The 24,121-nt window shown below is 36.3% G+C and overlaps 1 protein-coding gene across 6 annotated transcripts in view; it reads right to left on the bottom strand.

The window, feature by feature from the left end:
* The window catches only part of FOCAD (focadhesin), a 327,680-nt gene that overhangs the window by 111,883 nt on the left and 191,676 nt on the right, over positions 1 to 24,121 (bottom strand). For all 6 annotated transcript variants that reach the window (XM_030919606.1, XM_030919604.1, XM_030919601.1 and 3 more), the window contains 3 exons: positions 18,549 to 18,675; positions 11,254 to 11,439; positions 8,089 to 8,210 (listed from right to left, as the gene is read on the bottom strand). In XM_030919606.1, coding sequence (XP_030775466.1) covers positions 8,089 to 8,210; positions 11,254 to 11,439; positions 18,549 to 18,675 — 435 coding nt within the window. The remainder of the gene's footprint in view (positions 1 to 8,088; positions 8,211 to 11,253; positions 11,440 to 18,548; positions 18,676 to 24,121) is intronic.

Raw genomic sequence — 24,121 nt, 5'->3', positions numbered from 1 at the left:
GAAAATTATCTCCACACAAAATGCTGCACAAAGATGTTTAAAGTAGTTTTATACATATTGGCTAAAACTTGGAAGCAACCAAGATATCCTTCTGTAGGTAAGTGGACAAATCAACTGTAGTATATCTAGACCATGGATTTTTATTCAACACTAAAAAGAAGTCAGCTATCAAGCAATGAAAATACATGAAGAAAAAAATGCCTAATACTAAGTGAAATCAGCCAGTCTGGAAGATCTACATACCGTATGATTCCAACTACTTGACATTCTGGAAAAGGCAAAACTATAGAGACAGTAAAAAGATCAGTGGTCACCTGGAGTTAAGGAGAAGGAAGGGATGAATAGGAGATTACAGAAGGGTTTTAGAAAGTAAAACTACCGTGTATAATACTAAAATGATTATATGATTATATGCATGCCACTATGCATTTGTTCAAACCCACAGAATGTTTAACACCAAGAATAAACCCTAATATAAACTATAGGCTTTGGGTAATGTGTCAATGTAGGTTCATCATTTGTAACAAATATACCACTCTGGTGGGGTATAATGGGAAGATGAGAGGTAGGCATGAGGGCAGAGTGAGCAGGGAGTTATATGAGAACGCTCCATACACTGCTCTCAATTTTGCTGTGAACCTAAAACTGCTCTAAAATACAAAGTATATTTTTAGAAATGAGGACAGAGCACTTCTAAATTCAAAATCAAGTTCTTTTAGCCATTGATTCACTTGCTCACTCACTCTCATGTAGTTGTAGCCATTGTGAAGGGTATAGAACATCGTGTAAGGACATGGATTCTTTAGGGGCTGTTATTAATAGAAATGAATAACAACACACACACATATAAGGGCTTATTTACATGCCAGTAAGATCCTATTTCTTAGTAAGACCACCACAATCATTAGATTTACCACTAATTTAACAGTGGCATTTCTGGAAAAGGAACACTATCCCACTACGTGTACATGGGAAGTACAGGAACACCTCAGACAGGTTTGGTCCCAGACAAATGCATTAAAGCTAATAATCCAATAAAGAGAGTCATACAATATTTTTGTTTCCTAGTGGATATAAGTTATGCTTACACTATACTATAATCTATTATGTAATAGCATTACGTCTTTAAAAAAACAATGTACATACCTTAGTTTTAAAATACTTTGTTACTGCTGGGCATGGTGGCATGTACCTGTAGTCCCAGCTACTCAAGAGACTGAGATGGAAGGATCCCTTGGGCCCAGGAGTTGGAGGCTGTAGTGTTCTGTAACTGCACCTGTGGATAGTCACCGCACTCCAGCCTGGGCAACATAGTGAGGTCCCATCACTAAAAAAAATTTCTTTAAATATTCGACTGATAAAAAATGTAAATAATTATATAAATCTTTGACAAGTCCTAATCTTTTTGTGGGTGGAAGGTCTTGCCTGGATGTTGATGGTTGCTGACTGATTGGGGTGGCTGATGAATGTTGGGGTGGCTGTGTCAATTTCTTAAGATAACAATGAAGTTTACTCCATTGCTTAATGTTTCCTTTCACAAAAGATTTCTCTGAAGCATGCAACGCTGTTTGATAGCTTCATCCATAGAACTTCTCTCTAAAGTGGAATCAATCCCCTCAAACCCTGATACTGCATTATCAGCTAAGTGTATGTAATATTGTAAATCCTGTGTTGTCAATTCAACAATGTTCACAGCATCTTCACCAGGAGTAGATTCCATCACAAGAAACCACTCTGCTCATCCATAAGAAGCAAATCCTCATGATTGTAGCAGTTCAGTCACATCCTCAGGCTCTAGTTCTAATTCTACTTCTCTTGGTACCCTCCCACATCTGCAGTGACTTCCTCCACCGAAATCTTGAACCCCCTCAAAGTCATCCAAGAGGGCTGGAATCAATTTCTTCTAAATACTGGTTAACATTGATATCTTGACCTCTTCACATAAATCATGGATGTTCTTAATGACATCTACACAGTGAATCCTTTCCAAAAGGTTTTCAATTTATTTTTCCCAGATCCAACAGAGGAATCACTATCTATGCCAGCTATAGCCTTACAAAATGTATTTCTTAAATAAGACTTGAAAGTCAAAATTACTCCTTGATCCATGGGCTGCAGAATGGATGTTGTGTTGGCAGTCATAACAACAACATCCATCTCCTTGTACACCTCCATCAGACCTATTGGGTGACTAGTTGCATTGTCAATTAGCAGTAATACTTTGCAAGGAATCTTTTTTTTTTTTCCCTAAGCAGTAGTTCTCAATGGTGGGATTAAAATATTCAGTAAACCATGTATAAACAGATACTCTGTCATCCAGGCCTTGTCCCATTTCTAGTACACAGATAGAAGAGATTCAGTGTAATTCTTTAGAGCACTAGGATTTTCAGAATTGTAAGTAAAGTTGAACTGGCTTCAACTTAAGTCATCAGCTGAATTAGACCCTAACAAGACAGCCAGCCTTTCCTTTGAAGCCAGGCACTGACTTCTCTTCAGTTATAAAGTTCCTACAAGGCATCTTCTTGCAATAGATAGCTCTTTCATCCACATTGAAAATGTGTTGGTTAGTGTAGCCATCTTCATCAATGATCTTAGCTAGATCTTCTGGATAACTCGCTGCAGCTTCTATGTCAGCACTTGCTGCTTCACCTTGCCCTTTTGTGTTAGGAAAATCACTTCTTTCCTTACACCACATGAACCCCAACCTCTGCTACCTTCAAACTTTTCTTCTGCAGTTTCCTCACCTCTCTTAGCCTTCACAGAATTAAAGAGTGTTATAGTCTTCCTCTAGATTAGGCTTTGGCTTAAGGGAATGTTATGGCTGGTTTGTTCTCTTATCTAGAACACTAAAATTTTCTCTAAATCAGCAATAAGGCTGTTTTGCTTTCTTATCACTCGTGTGTTCACTGGAGTAGCACTTTTAATTTCCCTCAAGAACTTTTTTCTTTGCATTCAAAATTGGCTATTTGGTGCAAGAAGTCTGGCTTTCAGCCTGTCTCAGCTTTCAATATGCCTTCCTCACTAATCTTAATCATTTCTAGCTTTTGATTTCAAGTGACAGATATGTAACTCTTCCTTTCATTTGAACAATTAGAGGCCATTTTAAGAGTTATTAATTGGCCTAATTTCGATTTTGTTGTGTGTCAGGGAATAGGGAGGCCCAATTCGGGGGACATCTGGTTGGTGAAGAAATAAAAAAGCACACATTTATTAAGTTCATTGTGCTATGTGTGCATGGTTTGTTATACCTCAAAACAATTACAATCATAACTTCCAAGATCATTAATCATAGATCATCACAACAGATACAATGATAAAAAAGAAATATTTCACATAGAAAAAATCAATTTGATGATTATAAACTAGCAATAAGCAGTAAATTAAAATAAAAAGTCTAATTTGAATAGCATCAAAATACTTAGGTATATGTAATATTTACAAACTTTTACAAAATATGTCCAAGATTTACAATACAAAAAAAACTATAAATAGACAATTATACCTTGTTCATGGGTCTAGATACTCTATTACCAAGATGTAAGTCCTCTCCCAAGTTGACCTACAAATTCAATGCATTTACCATCGAAATCAGCAAACCTTTTTGTGGTTTCTTAAAACTGGTTTAGAATTTATATAGAAAAGCAAGAGACCTAGCATAGTCAGAACTTTTTTTGAAAGATGAAACAAAGTTGGAAGACTCATACTACTTGATTTCAAGACATTATAAAGTGAAAGTTATTCAGGTATGTCATCGTGGTGAAAGCACAAATCTACAGATGTCAATGGAACAGAACTGAATACAAAAATAGACCCACACATATATGAGTAAACGATTTTTGCAGAAGTGCCTAGGTAATTCAGTGAATAAAAGATGGTATTTTCAACAAATAACTCACACATTATACAAAAATTAACTTAAATGGACCTAAGCTAAAAAGTAAACCTTAAAATGTGAAACTTCTATAAGAAAACACAAAAGGAGATCCATTAGCTGAAAGATGGATAAATTAAACATGGTATATCCATGCAGAGAAGCATTATTCTCACAAAAAAGAATCAAGTACTAATACGTGCTACAACATGGAAAAACCCTGAAAACATTATACTAAGTGAAAGAAGCCAGACATTAAAAACCATGTATTGTATGATATTTATATGAAATGTCCAGAATAGGCAAATCTGTAGAGGCAGAAAGTAGATCAGTGGCTGGTGAAAGCTAAAGACAAGGGAAAATGAGGAGTGACTACTAATGGGTACACAGTTTTTTTTCTGGGTAATGAAATTGTTCTAAAATTGTTTGTGGGAATGGTTATACAACTCTGTGGATACACTGAAAACCACTGAGTTGCACACTTTAAATAAGTAAATTTTATGGTCTATGTGTTACACCTTATAGCAGTCCAATTTCACGCTGCTGATAAAGACATACCCAAGGCTGGGTAATTTACACAAGAAACAGGTTTAACAAGCTTACAGTTCTACACAGCTGCAGAGGCCTCAAAATCATGGCAGAAAGCAAGGAGGAGTGAGTCACGTCTTACATGGATGGCAGTAGGGAAACAGAGAGCTTTTGCAGGGAAACTCACATTTTTAAAATCATCAGATCTCATGAGACTCATTCACTATCACGAGAACAGTGCAGGAAAGACCCGTCCCCATAGTTCAATCACCTCCCACTGGGTTCCTCCCACAGCATGTAGGTGTTACAATTCAAGATGAGGTTTGGAGAGGGACATAGCCAAACCATATCATACCTCAATTTCTAAAAAGAATTTAAAAGAATAAAAATAAAACACAGGAAAAAAGAAAATGAAAAATTTTTGTAATCTCAGATTAAACAAAAAGCAAGAACCATTTCGTAAAATTTGGTAAGTTGAAATTCTTCAAAATGAAAAGTCCACTCTTCAAAATACATTATAAAAAAATAAAAACTGGGTGCAGCGGCTCATGCCTGTAATCCCAGCACTTTGGGAGGCCAAGGCAGGTGGATTATGAAGTCAGGAGTCTGAGACCAGGCTGACCAACATGGTGAAATCCCATCTCTACTAAAAATACAAAAATCAGCCAGGCATGGTGGCGCACACCTGTAATCCCAGCTACTCAGGAGACTGAGGTGGGAGAATCACTTGAGCCCGGGAGGCGGAGGTTGCAGTAAGCCAAGACTGCACCACTGTACTCCAGCCTGGGCAACACAGTGAGACTCCATCTCAAAAAAACAAAAAGAAAAAGAAAAAAGAAAATGAAAAGACATGTAACAGACTAAGTAAAAACAAAATTAATATCCGTAATATGTAAAGAACACTCTTTTGAAAACAAAAGCCCCAATTTTAAAAATGGGCAAAAGATCAGAGCAAACACTTCAGGAAGAAAAGAGATACAAAATAAACACGCGAAAAGATGCTTCAACATCATCAGTCATTAAGGAAACACAAATTAAAACCACAAAGGGAAATTAATACTACTCATCTACAAGAATGGCTAAATTTTTTTAATTGACTATATCAAGCACTGACAAGAAGGCAGAGCAACTGAAACTCTCATACCTTGCAGATGGGCATGCAAAATGAGATAGCCACTAGGAAAACAGTTTGATAGTTTCCTACAAAGCTATATATGAATTTACCACATGACATTGCAATCTCACTCCTAGGTATTTGTTTACTGAAAAAAAAAACAGAAAAATGAATGTTCACACATAGATCTGTATGAGAATGTTTATAGAAACTTTAGTCTTAATCATTGAAAACTGAGAAAAAACCCAAAGGTCCAACTGGTGAATTAATAAACAAACTGCAATTCTCAAGAAATACTTGGAAATATAGCTGGGCACGGTGGCTTACGCCTGTAATCCCAGCACTTTGGGAGGCCGAGGTAGGTGGATCACCTGAGGACAGAAGTTTGAGATCAGCCTGGCCTACATGGTGAAACTCCATCTCTACTTAAAATACAAAAATTAGCTGGACGTGGTGGCATATGCCTGTAATCCCAGCTACTTGGGAGGCTAAGGCAGGAGAATCCCTTGAACCCAGGAGGCAGAAGTTGCAGTGAGCTGAGATTGTGCCATTGCATTCCAGCCTGGACAGCAGAGCGAGACTCCGTCTCAAAAAAAAAAAAAAAAATAAGGAAAGAAAGAAGAAATACTTGGAAATAAAAAAGGATAAAGTAATGGGAGGATCAAAAGCAGAGTCTGAAGAAATTTCATCTGGAAAAATACCAAATTGACTGCAACAAAAGAAAGAGGAGATGCAAGGAGATGATTTAAGAGAGATTTGAGTAATCTTGGAAAGATCCAAATGTATTTTTAGAATGTTCTCTGATTAACCTGGGAGAGAAGAAGGACCATGGAGCCTCATTGCCTGGGTTCAATTTCCAGGCTCCTCTACTTGCTAGCTCTGTGACCTTGACACATAACAGCACCTACCTCACAGTGTTGAAAGTACCTAAATCGATTATTAGCTGTGATTATTGCAATCATTTTTATTAACCAGCTCTGAAAGTTCATATTATTTCTTATCATATAGTTTGAGAAACTTCATGGGTCCCCCAGCCTTTATGTTTTAAGCAAATGAACTATATATACTAAGCAGAATATGGAATCCAGTCTAAAATCCTACTATAGGTTTGGCAGAATTCTGTCCAATATGCCTAATTGATCCCTAAAACAATGATGTTATTTTCTCTTCCCTTTGAAATTTTCTAGACTCTCTGCAGCACAAGCAATAAGTATCTTAACCCAAAGATTTTCTGTGCTTACATCTTGGACATACCTCATAACTTCTGATGCCACTGCCAAAAGTTATCTGATGTCTTCTGCTATCCCCTGCATTAATGCTTTTTCTTGTTTCTGTTCTGATGGTGACTTTTTACTATAAATCAGCTGTTAACTGAGACTTTAGACTTCAGTTTTCCTTCAAATGTCTAAGTGCACAGCTTAAAATACAAAAAAGTACCAAGTTTCTCCCTTCTCTATGCCAACTAATGAGATGCCAGGGACAAACGAACATAGAAATCACCTATGTCTGAAATTAAACCTTCCTAGAGAAACGTTACTCTTCCCAGATCCTTTTTCTCTTTGTAGTACATTAGGCAATAAAAAAAAAAAAAAAAAAAAAAAAAAAGCTTCTGAAACAAGTATTTACACAATTTTAATTCTAACTAAATATGTGAAAGGAGAATGGATGGCAAAGGATAAAGATGGGTCTTTAAAAACCCTCTGAATTTTGCTATGCTATTAAACAGGTGGCAAATGGTGTGATACAGAAAAAAAGTGAATCAAATTAATTACAACCAAATGTATAAGATTTTATAGAAAGATATTTTAGAAATGCTAATTATTTTTACATCAAGTTCATTAAATCTTTCCAATTCATATACTTTTGCTTATAACTGATATATAACCTACTATGTCTAAACTATATAAATCTCTTTGCTGCGATATTTTGTTTTGTTATTCATTCATATATCTTAATTTGTATACATCATAATGAGTGTGACAAAATATTTAAAAACAATAAAAATGCATTTCCCAAGGGCTTTCCAGCTTCCCTCTTCCCCCAGTTTTGCCATAATCTGCAATAATCAGACTTCATATAAATCATCTAATAGAATCACATAACTTTATTTTTAAAAGGTAGCTGAAAGGAAAAGTAAAATAAACAGTAAAACCAAGGGTTATTTTTCTAAAATGCTTTTATTTACTTTTAATTCCAAACTCTCACAAAATATAAACACTGGTCCCCTACATAATTGCAAAGGATTAGAATTAAGATATAGGCAGTAGTATTTCTTTAAAAAATAAATTGTTATTTATTCTCAATAATGACAGTTAAGCATTGATGAAGTAAAGCAAATTCCTAGACATTACTCCCTAATAATTACGCTGGGCAGTGGGAGAAAACATGCCAATTTCTTTCAGAAATACATCAAAATATTTGAGTATTCAGTTGGATCAGCTATTTTGTTAGCCTTTCAAAGCAATTTATATTAATTATGATCAAAACAATAATTTCTAAACAAACATCCAACTTCTTAAACATATCATGAAGGGAGAAAACACTAAAACACAAAGAAGAGGACGTGGGAACCTACCTCATGTACAAGAGCAAGTGAAGTCTGCTTGAAACTTCGCCCTCTACTGGCCATCAGTCTATTCAATGGTTTTCCATCTTTACTCTGATACATGGAAACATCGTAGCAAAATAACATACCACCTTTAAAAAAAAGTTATAAAGACTTTTTTGTTTTTTTAGACAGAGTCTCGCTCTGTTGCCTAGGCTGGAGGGCATTGGTGCAATCTCAGCTCACCGCAACCTCCACCTCCTGGGTTCTGCCTCAGCCTCTTGAGTAGCTAGGACTACAAGTGCGTGCCACTATGTCCGGCTAATTTTTGTAAGTTCAGTGGAGGTGGGGTTTCACCATATTGGCCAGGCTGATCTCTAACTCCTGACCTCACGATCTGCCTGCCTCATCCTCCCAAAGTGCTGGGATTACAGGCGTGAGCCACCGCGCCCAGCTTATAAAGACATTTCTTATGGAAAAACTTTACTAATTAGATTCTCAGAAACTGATAATCTGGATAGAGATATTTATAAATAAAAGCTAATTTGTTAAGCAAATTATGATTTCTGACCATTTATATATAAGGAATTAAAAAACACAAGATATTTTAAAAAGCTAATATTTAAAATATTATTGGGACAGGTGCGGTGGCTCACACATATAATTCCAGCACTTTGGGAGGCCAAGGCAGGCAGATAGATCACTTGAGGTCAGGAGTTTGAGACCAGCCTGGTAAACATGGTGAAACCCCATCTCTACTAAAAATGCAAAAATTAGCCAAGCATGGTGGCGAACACCTGAAATTCCAGCTACTCAGGAGGCTGAAGCAGGAGAATCACTTGAACTAGGAGGTGGAGGTTGCAGTGAACTGAGATTGTGCCACTGTACTCCAGCCTGGGCAACCAAGAGAAACTCTGTCTCAAAAATATTAACTTAATATTAATATATTACTTATTGACTCGTAGCTTTTTAGTTAAGATCACATATGAAATATTTACAATTTACTTATGAATAAATAAGCATAAGTATAAATAAATGAACAAATTTGCAATTCTTGACTTAGTTTGTGAACTGTTAGTTCTAGAGATTCTATTAAGATTTTTCAAAATTTCAACTAAGGATAAATACTTGCACATATTAATCTTCATGGACATATGATAACATGGGTCCCTTTAGTTTATACTCACAAGTGGACAAGCTTTCCCTCATTCCTGTATTCACATATACTTACTCTCCCCCTCCCTGCCCTTTCCACAATGGTCAACTAAGCTCTCAGCCGAACCTCCAGCTTATTTATGTTTTTTACTACACTGAGTTTCATTATCTTTATTATTTCTTCCCTTATCCTTTAAGTTTGATTTGCTGTTCTTTTCCAAGCTTCTTGAGATGGAAGTTCAAATAATGACTATTTTCCTTTCTTTTCTAAAATACACATTGAAAGTGTAAATTTCCCTAGAGGGGAAACAGTGTTTAGAAATACTATTTTAGCTACAACCTACACGTTGTTATATGGCTTATCTTCATTATCATTCACTTCAAACTACCTTCTAATTTCCATTTTGATTCTTTTCTCCGATCCATCCATTACTTATAAGTATACTGTTCAATTTTCCACCTACTGGAGATATGGTAATCATTTTTGTTATTTATTTTTAGCTTAATCCCATTGTCATCAGAGGACAGACTCGAAGTGACTTCAATATATTGAAATTTATTGAAGTTTGTGGTTCAGTGTATGGTCATTTTGGTAAATTTTTCATGTACAGTTAAAAAATATATAAATTCCATCACTGTAAGATACAATGTTCTACATGTCAATACAGTAGTTTGTTCATAGTATTTTTCAAATATTTTGTAATCTTATTGATTTTCTTGTCTCCTTGCTCTGCCAGTTACTGAAAAAGATATTTTAAAGTTTCCATTATTATTGGGGGTTTGTCTATTTCCTCTTTTAGTTCTACTCATTTTTGTCATATATTTTGAAAGTATGTTATTTCATGTAGGCCAATTAGAATTGATATTTTCCAAACAGAGTGACTTCTTTATCTCCATGAAATATTCCCTTCATTTCCAGCTTCTTCCTTTGTCCTGTGTCTAACACAGTATATGAAAAAACTACAGAAGCACTAAATGATATAATTGTTAATCAAAGAGTAGTTTTCCTCTACCCTCTGTTAGGCAGACTGGGTGAAGGACTGATTACCTCAACCTAATCAGGAATTGATCTGGGTTAGGATTGATTATAATTTTTGTAATTTGAGTCCAGCTCTGGTTCACTCCTTTGCCAGGGTGTATCTCCCCACAATACCCCCCAACTAATTGGCAGTTTAATGAGTCTTTGACTCCTCAATCTGAAACAATTATGGGAGATGGAGGTCTGCCCTCAGAAATTTTCAGCTTAGCTCTTTAGCTATCCATCCCATAAAGCTTCAAAATGTTGCAAATAACTTAAGAGAGAAATTGCCCATGTGCTCAAGGTCACTCTAGTTCTGAATTGTGTCACTCTAGTTCTGAATTGTGTCACTCTGGCACCACATGATTGCCAAGATGTCTGTTGGTTTCTCCACCTTCTCACCAGCCTCTCACTAAAGTTGAGCCTGAATGCTCAGATTCCAGCTGTGGCCAGAATTAGTAAGTTCACCCAGGTGAGAGCAGTTGCAGATCTTCAGTATCAATTCACCATTCTCTCTAGAGCTTTTACCTCTTGCATGCTGTTTTTTCGTTTTTTCAAGACCATTCTCCTAGCTTGTCTTTGTTTCCTAAGTATCAGAAGACTAAAAGGGATTTCACTTTGCCTTTCAGAAGCTTTCAGCCTAGCTCTTTAGCTCTTGGTGCAAATTCCAAATTCAGTAAATGTACTATGAGAAAAATCTCTAATTTGTCGCCCTAGTCTCAGGCAATCACTAAAAGCTCTTCTGGTTTCTCTTTCTTCCAACAGGCAGCTGAGTGGGTATCCCCCAAGGTGGGGAAAAAACAGTTCTAAAATGTTCTGCTGACTCTGAAACTTTAATCCATCTATTTGCCTTTGCGTCTACAGTTCTGTGATGTCTCTTAAAATGCAACTATTTTTGTAATTTATCCAGATGTTAGTAGCAGCAGCAACACCCTGCCATGGCCTATTATGTCCTACTTGGAAGTCGAAGCTAAATCATTACATGAAAAACCTGTATTTTTGATACTATATACTACCCTTACCTGCAAGGCCAGGTTTCAATCCTGGTTGCTTATTTGTTTCATACATTTTCAATATAAAATTGGGTATTCCTGCTACAGTCTTTCCTTGGTCTGAGCGGGCACCTCCTTTTAATGCAGAGTGGTATATCCCACGAGGCATATTCACCATTTCTTGCTTCACAAGTGATGTAAAGAATTCCTCCAAAGCTAAAAGAGGATAAAAGGAGACCAAAAGTAGAATAAATACAATAAGCTAGAAGAGAAACATTCGTTCTTAATTCATACAGAAACAACTAAGCTACATTTCTGGCCAAACCTTACATGGTAAAAAGAGAACTCTTGATCCCCATCCCTTTCTTAGTCTTTCTCCAAATTAAAACATGGCACCAAGTTGCTCAAGCTTAATTCCTCTCTTTCCCTCACTTCTTACATGTAATCCATTAGCAAGTCCTTCTGATTCCACCTTCAAAATCTATCCCAAATCCATCAATTTCTCTCCATTTTTCACTGCTATTTATCTACTTATTATCTTTTCTCCTCCTCATACAATCTAATGTAAAAACTAGTTTACTGAATTCTTTTCATCTTGACCACCCTCTACAAACCTTCCTCTGCCCAGAGGCCAGAATTCTGTCATTCCCGTCCCTAACACCTGCCAGTTGCTTTTCACTGTGCATAAAATAAAATCACAACTTCCGACCATGATCAAGACCTTTTACGATCTAGCCCTGACTCCCCTCGGAGTTAATTTCTAATACCCTACCTCCCTGCTATGTTGAATTCACACTTCCATATGGCCTCTTTCCATTCCTCAAAAACACAAAGTTGATATTTAAGTCAGTGCCACTGCATTTGCTATCCCTTCCACCTGGAACATATCAGTCCCACATTTTCATGAGAATGGCTCCTTCTTATCATTTAAGTGTTTTCAAAAAAACCTCTTTCATGACTCCCTATTCTTAGCAATATTAGTACAATTATTTTAAAATGAGATATTTGTCCACTATTTCTTTGCCTGTGTTCGTTCTAATTAAGCCCATGATCTTTATTGTTTGACATTTTACTTACCATATAATAACACAGAAATGTGGTATCAGAAGACAACAGGATGCACAAACAAAATATTTGATAAGACTATAGGTTTATATTCAAATGTGATTTTCCTAAGGACCACTAGAGGTTGCCCAATACAGAAACAAACAAAAAAACATTAAAGCTCAACAAATCATATGGAACGGAAAATGGAAAAACAAACAAACAAACACACACACACACAAACAAACAAAAACACCGCATGTGGCTCTTATAGAAACAAAAAGCAAGGGTCCACCTAACTGGAATTTCATTCTGAAAAGATCTATCTAAAAGCCTCCTTTAAATGACTGTGATTGAATTACAGGTAGCAACAGCTCACTGGAGCATTTATTATATACCCAGTTCTGACAGGACCCTCCTAGATGTAATCAAGATTCTCTATTCAAAGTTCAAAAACACCAGTATGTGATGTTTTCCATTTACTCCTTCTTATCTCTCCTCTATCTTCTCAACCCTGCTGTGTGCTCTGGAAAAACAGTCTTTAAAGAAAGGCATTAACAGGCTCCCATGTCCTTTGGCTTCTGGTTGGTTTCAACCACTGGAGTCACTGGCAGGACATCAAGGGGTGAAAACAGTAAAGTCAGGAGATGTATTCCCCAGACACAGGACTTCCTGCAGGATTGCTACAGGTTGTCTGCATTCCTCTTTACTTAAAGTCTTGGCTCCCCTTAGGCACCCCTATTTATAATACAGATACTCTCTCTTCTTCTTCCTCCCCTTATCTCTGTAGGCCAGAGACATTAAGCAGTCTGAGATGGTTCACCATTTCTTGTGCGTTTCCCTTAACCTTGACAACATAACTGTAAATAGGTTCTTTATTAAACTCTCTTCAATTACTCAAACTGAATGTATTCCCCACACCTTCTTGTCATAAGTGATCAATATACCATTTACACAAAAAAGATGAGTAATATCCGATTGTAGGCCATGTACCCCAATTTCTCCATACACATACACAGGGACTGCTTCAAAGTGGATATAATTATAGACTTTACAGAATGCAGCTATGAATCATCTGTTTGTGAGGGTAGAGGCACTATGATGAAAGAAAGTAAGTTCATCTTTTCTCAGAAGGGATCCTATTCTGGCAAAAGATGAAACATGTCAAGGGGCAAGTACATATCTGCACATAGACTAACCCGGCAATGGAATTTTTCTACTTACCAAGCTCTACAGTGAACTATAGGTGTTTAACTAACACCAGTCCAGGGATTAATATAAACGAGGATAAGATGCCAGGAGGCTAAGTGTAGCTGATGTATAGAGCTTCATCTTCCCCTAAATACTAAGTTAGCAACTAGAATTTTTCCCATTGCTTTTGAGCTTTCCCCAGTCTCTTTCTTACCAATGACTAGATGGGAATTTAAAAAGAAGCTGAAAATTCATAGGATACGAAGTGTCAGATATAAATTCTCAAAACAACCCAAATGTCCTTAACAGCTGAATGGATCAACAAACTGTGTTACATTCACACAATGAAATGCCAGTCAGCAATAACAAATAAAAAACAATTGATACAGGTAACTATTTGGAATAAATATAAAAAACTAGTGCTAATAATAATCCCAAAAGACACAATTCCACACACCATAATCCCAAATGCTGAAATTCTGGAAGATCAAAATTCCTTAAGTCTAAACTTCTTAACATCTAAAATCCCCAAAATCACAATCCCAAAAGGTTAAAATCCCAAATGCTGAAATCCTAAAAGCTTAATCCTGGGGTAGGAATTAGTGCATTTTCAGTTGTACACAGGATAGTTGCATCATGTTAGGCAGAACTATTACCTTGTTACTATCTTTATTTGGAAGTTAAGGAGATGTGTATGGGTGCCAGTTGGCGAGGGGTGAACTTGTAAACTTAAGTGTCAACTTGGCTGGCTTAAGAAATACCTAGAAACCTGGTAAAGCATTATCTGGGGTTGGGGAATATAAGGGTATTTCCAGAGGAGACTAGTATGTGAGTCTGAGTAGTGTAGGGGGGAAATCTGCCCTTGATGTCGATGGGCACCATCCAATTTTCCAGAGACCCAGAGAGAACAAATACAGAAGGCGAACTGCTCTCTCTATGAGAGCTGAGACAGGGTTCTGCTGCTGCTTTTGGACATCATAACTCCAGGCTCACCAGCCTACAAGCTACAGGACTTACACCAGCAGCTCCCTGGGTCCTGAGGCTTTTGGCCTCAGATTGAGAGTTACACCACCCACTTCGCAGGTTCTGAGGCCTTTGGACTTGAATGGAGCCACACTACCAGCATCCCAATCTCCAGCTTGCAGTCTGTCACACAACTTAGCCACCATAATCATGTAAGCCAATTATCCTAATCAATCCCCTCTCATATATCTATATACATTTCCTATTGATTCTGTCTTTCAGAAGAAATGTGACTAAAATAGATTTGGTAATAGAGAAGCAAAATACCATTCCTTCTCACTATATTCCTTACAACAGAGTGGAAGAGATATGCAAAATTGTTCACTCACAAAAAGGTTGCAATAAGTTAGGTGTACAAGGCTACTTAATGGTGAAAGAAGTTCAAGAGCTAATTATTACTGATGCTGCAAAAGCAGAAAATTGCTTATTTCCAATGGCTGAGCAATAACCAGATTTTCAAATGGAGAACATATACTCACCAAATTTGTAGACCACAACCACTCTCCAAATACAAGTGCAGTTCACATTTTGAAGATCACAGAAGTGAAAACATAGGCAAAAACACAAGAAATCTCCCCTGCCAAATTATTCAATTATATACAACTTCCGCCCCTTCACACATAGCGCCAATTTGCTATGCTATGTATTTCATTTTTGCATCTATTCCAATACTGGAAGTACAAATTGTATAAAGACTTCTAAAGAGTTCTAATTGGTTTTATTATTATTTTTTTTTTACAAATCTGACTCCACAAAAGTGCATTATCACAACACTGACTTTGTGTGTACATATCGTGTATGTATGTAAAAATGTTGAAACTTCCTCAATAAGTAGAGATGTCATTTTTGTATATCTGCATTTGTGAAACATAAACTATCTTGAGATCTCAATTCTTTGAATGAGTGCATATGCAGTGGTGACCCGTTGAGGTTTTTGTTTGTTTTTTGTTTTTTTGAGATGGAGTCTCTCTCTGTTGCCCACACTGGAGTGCAGTGGTGAGATCTCAGCTCACTGCAACCTCCACCTCAGGTTCAAGTGATTCTCCTGTCTCAGGCTCCTGAGTAATTGGAATTACAGGTGACTGCCACCACGCCCGGCTAATTTTTGTATTTTTAGTAGAGGCAGGGTTTCACCATGTTGGCCAGGCTGGTCTTGAGCTCGAGATTTTTGACTGATTTTGTCAAAAGACTTCAGTTGTGCATCAGAGTATTTCAGATGACTGCAGTTACAAAGCTGGGAGCTACAACCACCAATCATAGTGATAAGCATTTATTTGTTCTGAGGGCTATTTATTTATGAATACAGTTCATCTGCTCCTAATTGTCATGTTGTGGCTGTTGTTAGTATATCTGTTTATGATTGCAAAAATATGTACATTACTTTGCCTATTTTATTGTGCAAAGTGATCTATGAAGTGCTCTATTGTGTTTTTATGTTTCTCAAGCAAACTGCATTTTAAAATGTAAATACACATCTTTTAAAAAACTTTTCATTATTTTTTCTAGAATTATATTTTTGAGATTTCAGAATTGTGATTTTGAGGATTTTAGACTTTAGGTATTTTAATCTTTCAGGATTTCGACAATTACAATTAAGGTGTTTGGGATTTGGTCTTTTAGGGTGATGGCCCAAACCCCTCAAGGACACTTGAGGGGGAAAGAAATAGCTAATCCCATAAGTTTACATACTTGGGGAAAAAATCCTATAAAATTCAAATTGGTCTATAGTTTAAGTTAGTAATATTGTGCCAATGTCAGTTTTCTGGTTTTAATATCATACTATGGTTATGTGAAATGTTATCAAGTAGAGCACCAGGGCAAAAAAGGTACACAGAACTCTCTAAACTGCTTTTGTAACTTCTTGCAAGTGTAAAATTATTTCAAAACTTTTTTTAATAATCAATATCAATAACATCTCTATTTAAATAATGCAAATTCCTAGATTCACTTTACAGCTGCTTTTGTGTTCATTTGAAAGGAATTAAAAGGAGAAAGGGGCAGGATTCACTTAAATTCAGCACAATCCACTTTTCTGTCTGTAGCATTTGGTGACTAATATATATTATTCATCCTGTGCATTTTAGGGTATATATTCCTAAGGCTGGTGCCTTTTTCCTGGTTCTTTTTCTAGTTCTCTAATAATCAAAGGAAAACTTTTTATAGTTCTCTAATAATCAATGAAGAAATGTCCATGGGGACAGTTTGCCAACATAGCATCTAGATCACCCACCTCACTCAAATTACTAAATTTTCTCAAACAAATACAGTTGTTGATCTCAACTCTTCCACTTCTTTCTCAATCGAAGGTACGGGGAAACACCAAGTACAAACAATGTAGAAGCGCCAGGTAATAGCCACCATACCACTGCACATTCTGTACTGAGAGGACAAACAACAGCACCCCTTGGTAACAAATATCCCCCCACTTCTCCTTCTAACACCACAAACTGTGATGGGGGATACATATATGAGTGAAAAAATATCATTTAAAAAATCTCAAAGGACTTTTGATTCTAGGTTATTTTAGGTTAAAGAAAGAACTTTGGATAACTGAAGGCTTTTTCCTTCCTTGGACTCATGTTAACTTTAGGGAGGTCTTAGACTCTGAAAAGCTAAGAGGTAGAAAGTGGGGAAGAACAGAAGAGAGGAAGAGTGAACAAGTCTTTGAGGATTCTTTCTAGATATCAGAAGAGAAAAGGTGAACTCTTTGTCTAACTTGGCCATTCAGTTTTCTCTAATAAAAGGAGGCAGGGAATTGTAAAAGCTTTGTCTAGAAATAAATAGTATATATTTGGCTGAATTTCCCAGGAATTTCCATGAGGGATGAAACCAGGGGGAAAAAACTTCCAACATTACAGGCTAGTATGACTATGACTGAGAAGATAAAATGGCATTTTTTGCTTTCATTGAACTTCATTTCCAGAAATTAAATTTTTACATCCATGAACATTCAAAGTAGAATTGTAAAAAAACTAAGCAAGATGCTGTCTAATATAGAAAAGCTACTTAATCACAATAAATCACTTGGGGAATTTTTAAATAACTTTTTAATGATTAGAAAATAACATTCAAAATAAAATAACATAAATTCCTAATCACAGTCCACAATCAAACACATTTTTCAAATGGTATCGTCTACCATTTCTTGGGTAGGGCATATAGTAATAGGGGCAGGTGAGAACTTCTAAACACGAAATACATATAGAATAATTACCACATATAAGCATTAGAATACTTTATTTTGTGTGTGTATGTGTGTGTGTGTGTGTGTCTGAGAGAGAGAGAGAGAGACAGAGTCTTGCTCTGTCACCCAGGCTGGAATGCAGTGGCATGATCCCAGCTGCCTGCAACCTCCACCTCCCAGGTTCAAGTGATTCTTGTGCCTCAGCCACCCAAGTAGCTGGAACTGCAGCATGCACCACCATACCACGTTAATTTTGGGTTTAAGTCCTGACCTCAAGCAATCTGCCTGCCTCAGCCTCCCAAAGTGTTGGGATTACAGGTGTGAGCTGTCACACCCAGCCTACTTTTTAAAAGCTAAAGGCCCTATAAGTTTTACATCAGAGCTGAATGACCATACGATTTGATCCATCTTTGAAAAGCATTAATTTATAGCTCTCAAATAAATCAGTAACATCTTTGGCATAACTCTATAGAAAGAATAAATGTATAATAATGAACTACTCAGTAAATCTCTGAATAGTCTAATGATCTTTTCACTTGACTTATATAATGAAGTATTATTTAAATCAATGACCTAGAGTACTAGTGCAAATTCATCTTGTGGAATACATTTAGCCTTTCAAATGAATTTTAATTATCAGTGAACACAGTTGTTTACACTAGTTTTCTTGTACAATGCTACTCAGAGCTAACGTTTTTTCACATGATTTAAAAACCCTACTACCTCAAGCTGTTTCGATAGAACAGATGGGTGCATTTAACATTCCGGTTAAAAAATATGCACATAAGGTTAAACTATAGTATGTACCTATCACAAAAGAATACAATCAGACAAATCCAATCACTAAAAAATGCTAGCTTCTCTACTAACAAATAGGAGTCACCTGGTAAAACCAAAGGGGGAGTGAGTGACAACAGTTTGAGATAGCAAGAGCCAGGAACTGAAAGATCCACATCCTCATCATCTTCATCGTCATCCAACTCTTCAGGAATGGGAATTTCTGGTCTTATCTGAAATGATAAGTGAAAAAATCATAGAGAGGATAATAATAAAACATTATGCAAAATCTTTTCTGTATCCTTTTTGTGACAAGATTATAAAATTTTGTTAGACTCCACTCTATAACATAAAAGACCATTGAAATTAATTTTTTAAATCTATTCATTTTTCAGATTAACTAAAAGGTCATGACTCTAGTCATCTTATTAGACACATTCTCAGATCTGTATAAAAAGCTAATGTTAATACAGTAAATCACTGTAAGTCAGCATAAGCAATAATTACTATAGAAAACTAATAAAATCCTATACCATCCAAAAATAAAATGCAAACACTGACATACTCAATATATTTAACTTCTATAGCTCACAGTTAAATATTTGCCTTGTCTGAACACCTTTTTAAAAATTTGTGATTCTAGTCATACTTCCATGACAGAGCTTAAAATCTTCCAGTAGAATATACAGTAGAGCTCAGGGAACAACGGAATGCTTTAGTTGACTTTTTTTTTTTTTTAAAGACGTTGCAGTTTGTTGCTATGGAATACAAAAACACTAAAATCTGTAATTGGTAGCTGTACATTATTGTGTCTAATTTGCATTTTGAAGATTTTGTGGTTGCTCTTTGATTAGCTAGGTTTGTTTGAACCAAAAATGAAAAATGTAAAAAGATTTCCACATTGTTTTCACAAGATGTAACTGTTAAGCAATTAATTAAATTTTTAATACTTTCAATGACGCTCTATCATAATGCCCACATGGAGATAATTAAGCATTAGGGGAGGAAATCAAAATATATAAAAGTGGTTTCTATAACCATAAAGTGCCAGAATCCAGTCATTACCATTAGCCTGTCTCCCAGAGTTATTTTTAGAAATAATTAACAATGCCTGCAGACTGCCTTCTTCATAGGTCCCCAAAGCACTGTTCCATTTAGGAACTGTACTGACTCAGGATTCTTGCAGCGGGGGTGGGGGGTAAAAGAAACAGAAAAGAAATGCTTCTCTTAAGTATAATAATCTCAACTCCAATGAAGCCTTTCAACCATAACTAGTGTTCTCTTCACTAGTGAAGGAGAAGTGAAAGCAACCTGACTACCCAAGCACTGTCCAAGGCAGGATTTAATTCAGACTCAATATTAAGTACCTAATTCTCAGAGGGCCGAATCAGCCATACTTACAAAGATAACTATCAAGTATACTCTAGATAGGGTATGAAAGCGTCTGTCAAAATCACTGTGTATCAGAGAAACTCTGGCATGTTCGCAAACCTTTTAATTCTGACCAGTAGGGTTTTTCAAGTGTCTGGTCTGTGTGAATACTCAGGGTCTTCCAGGTTTACTCTCATCAAGAGTTGTCTTAAAGATTCTAACCAATCCTAGTGGCCTAAAAAGTCTTAAGAAAGAAGTTGGTTCTGAGTCCTTCCGCCTTGCTTCCTGACATTTTACACATCATAGTAACTTGGGAAAACAGAAAAACAGAGTTACTATATGGCCTAGGAGTTTCACTCCTAGGTATATAACCAAGAGAAATGAAAATACATGATCATGCAAAAGCTTGCATACAAATGTTCACAGAAGTATTATTTGTAATAGCCCCAAAATGGATGCAGCCCAAACGTTCATCAATTGATGGAATATATAAACAAAATATAGTATAAATAAATACCATGAAATATTATCCAGCCATAAAAAGGAATAAAGTACAAATACATGCTACACATGAAAGAACCTTGAAAGCACTATGCTAAAAGAAGAAAGCCCGTCACAAAAGACCACATCTTGTGTACTTCCATTTATAGGAAAGGTTCAGAATAAGCAAACTTACAGAGGCAGAAAGCGGATTAGTGGTTGCGTAGGTCTGAGAGAGGGAATGGAGTAATGGAGACTGACTGCTTAATAGAGTTTCTTTTAGGGGGGAAAGTGTTCTAAAATTAGATTGTGGTTACTCTGTGATTAGTTGCACAATTGTTTCAATATAGTAAAACCACTAAATTGTATACTTTACATGGGTAAGTTGTACAGTATGTGAATCATATGTCAAGGAAGGAAGGAAGGAAGGAGGGAAGGAGGGGAGGGGAGAGGAGGGGAGGGAAGGGAAGGGAAGAGAAGGGAAGGAGCTAGGGAGGGAGAGAGGAAGGGAGGAAGGTATGTAGGCATACAAAGGAAGAGGGGGGAGGGGAAGAATAGGGGAGTAGAAGGAAAACAACAAGCAGGGTGGGGAGTCGGGGGACAGTCATTGCCACCACCAGAGGAACCTTAAAGTGCTGTGCAAACTATGTCAAATGACCACATGCTTCCAGAATTATTTAGTATAAAAGGGATATGATCATTTCTGTACAACTCTTATGCTCTCCTCCTATCCTGTCCTTCTGCACAGTCAACTTAATTACTTAATACGAGTCACTGCACTTGGGTCATCAATATTTTTAAGGGCCACTAAAGAAACAGTTATTAGATTGGGGATAAAGCAAACTGACCAACTCATCAATGTTAAATTGTCTAATTTCATATTCACATAACTATGTGCTATATTATCTTCTAGGCAGTGAATAGCGTATGTCTGCATCTCAAATGTGCATACATTTTAGTAAAGAAATTACACATGTGTTATAATTTAAGAATAGATTATATACTATATGTATTTATAATGGTTTGATCACTCCTTCAATTTTGTTTCCTAATAGGTGAGCTGATTCTCCTGGACAAATTAGCACTTATTATTACATTTTGGTTCCATTAAATTTCCTTTCTCCTCTGATCATTTCTTTTTTTTTTTTTTAATTTTTTATTTTCATAGATTATTTGGGAACAGGTGGTGTTTGGTTACATGAGTAAGTTCTTTACTCCTCTGATCACTTCTTAAAAGAATTATTTGTTCTACCTTCCCTAGACTAACACCAGTCTTTCCCTCTGGTTGCATGCAACAATTTAATAAGGTCAATGCAAGTAAAACTATAAAGAATCAAGAGAACTCAGTTGAAATAATTCCTGTTAAAGTTATAAAATTTTGGCAACAATATATTAGCTGCTAAAACACTCAGAAAAAAAAAAAAAACTGCATATGTATCTATTAGGTTGGCGCAAAAGTAAAAAACTGCAATTACTTTTGTGCCAACCTACTAAAACACACACACACACCACCAACAAAAATGACCTGCCTCCTATAACTAAGCTTTGTTGAAAAAACTTAAATGGAAAGTTTAAAATGATAATTTACTTTTTTTTTTTTGAGACAGAGTCTCACTCTGTTATCTGGGCTGGAGTGCAGTGGCATGATCTCAGCTCACTGCAACCTCCACCTCCAGAGTTCAAGCAATTCTCCTGCCTCAGCCTCCTAAGTAGCTGGGATTACAGGCCCCCTACCACCACGCCAGGCTAGTTTTTGTATTTTTAGTAGAGATGGGGTTTCACCTTGTCGGCCAGGCTGGTCTCAAACTCCTGACCTCTAGTGATCTGCCTGCCTTGGCCTCCCAAAGTGCTGGGATTACAGGTGTAAGCCACCACACCTGGCTGATAATTTACTTTTAAAACCTGCTTCAAATTGAATATAGATCCTCCTTGATTCATGATGGGGGTTGTGTCCCAATAAACCCATCGTATGTTGAAAATAATGGAAGACAAAAATACGTTAAACACACTTAACCTGCCAAACATTATAGCTTAGCCTAGCATACCTTAAGTGTGCTCAGAACACTTACATTAGCCTACAGATGGGCAGAACCATCTGGTAACACAGAACACTACAGAATATCAGTTGTTTACCCTTGTGATTCAATGAAATTGGGAGCTGCGATCTGATGCTGCAGCCCAGCATCACAAGAGAGTGGTTTACCACATATCACTAGCCTGAGAAAAGATCAAAATTCAAAATTCGAAGTACCATTTCTACCTAATATGTATCACTTTTGCACCATCATAAAGTTGAAAAATCGTAAGTCCAATCATTATAATTAGGGACCATCTGTCCTGGAAAGTGTATCCCACAAAATGCCTCACTGTGGGTTCTGAGCCGGATAACCTTTCAACCAACTTTCTGTGTCTGTAACCTATGGAAATCCAAGAGTTTGTGCATAAACAGAGAATTTTATTTGGAACACGTCAAGTATCTGCATAAATTATTCAGTTAAAAAGAGAAACAGCTTCTGATGAATGCAGTGACATTCACTTTAAATCAAAGCCAAACGGGTTATACCATATTTATACCAACCCTGAATGCATAATCAGTTCTTTTATATTATTTCTAAAATTAACCCTAGAAATCAAGAAAACAAGTTTAATTTTTAAATAGATGAATGTTTTTTAATGAAACCAAGTCAGAGACGAAAGTCAGTATCTTTACCTAAATGTTTATCCATTACTGATTCTTTTAACAAGGAAACTTCTCTATAGTTTTTTTTGTTTGTTTGTTTTTTCTTTTGGGGAGGTGCGCTAAAGAAGACAGGGGAAGTGTAACTAGCTTTTATAAAAACAGAAAAAATAAAAGCTAAAAGGGAAAAATCATTCTTATCTATTTTTCAACATTACAATCAACATGTCCTCAAAGAAGTCCCCTGGCATTTTTGAACCAATTTTATATCTGTGTGCTTTAAGTGATTAACAATGATCCTGTTACAAACCAACAAAATACATGCATTCAGTCAACATCCTCAGCTCTTAAGGTAGGACCTAGTACTTCGTACATACCAAATAAATTATTATTAAACCAATGCAAGTACTACATGTCCATCACCTCTAATCCCACAGAAATTCTTAATAACGAATGACAAGGAAGATGAGTTCATCAACATGGTATTCAAATTCTTAACTCATATTATTGTATCTCATTCAGCTCTACCACCTACCCAGTGCCATTTTCTACCTTACCTTAGATGTACTGTTTCATTCAACCCTAAATCTTTGTTCTGATATCTGCCACTCCTCTTACTCTTTTTGTTCTACCAGTCTGTTAATTTCCAACAAGTTATACAACATAAATTGATGTTCAGTAATCAACAAAAAATATTTCTTAAGTAAATTTAAAGAAAATCAGTACTTTAAAAAGTAGCTGAATTATAATTCACAAAGTAGCCACATTTGTAAGGATACCATATATATATATATATATTAGTTCTATTTGAAATTCACGATGGGCTCAAAAGTTTGTCACAAGTTTCCACAGGTAAGAAGAGAGAATATGGACACATTTTCACTGGAAAAATAGGTAACCTTAAGTCTTGTGTGTAAACCAATTGCCCTTAGTGCAGAGTAATATCTGTCAACAAAGAATCTTAGTTTTTACATCACAGAAGTCCCACTTGATAGGAACTTCCAAAACATTTGAAAATACATTTTTATAGAAAAATGAGCTGCAGTTTCACATCACTGTTTTATAGTGTCACATCTACAAAACTAAGGTGAAGCACCGACCAGGCTGTATCCTTCGCCTTTGGGGACTTGTTTGGGATATGAACACATTGA

The sequence above is a fragment of the Rhinopithecus roxellana genome, chromosome 16 (genome assembly GCF_007565055.1).
Source record: "Rhinopithecus roxellana isolate Shanxi Qingling chromosome 16, ASM756505v1, whole genome shotgun sequence".
NCBI lineage: Eukaryota > Metazoa > Chordata > Mammalia > Primates > Cercopithecidae > Rhinopithecus > Rhinopithecus roxellana.
Note: the sequence above shows the minus strand (reverse complement) of the source record. Positions and strands in the feature narration are given on the sequence as shown.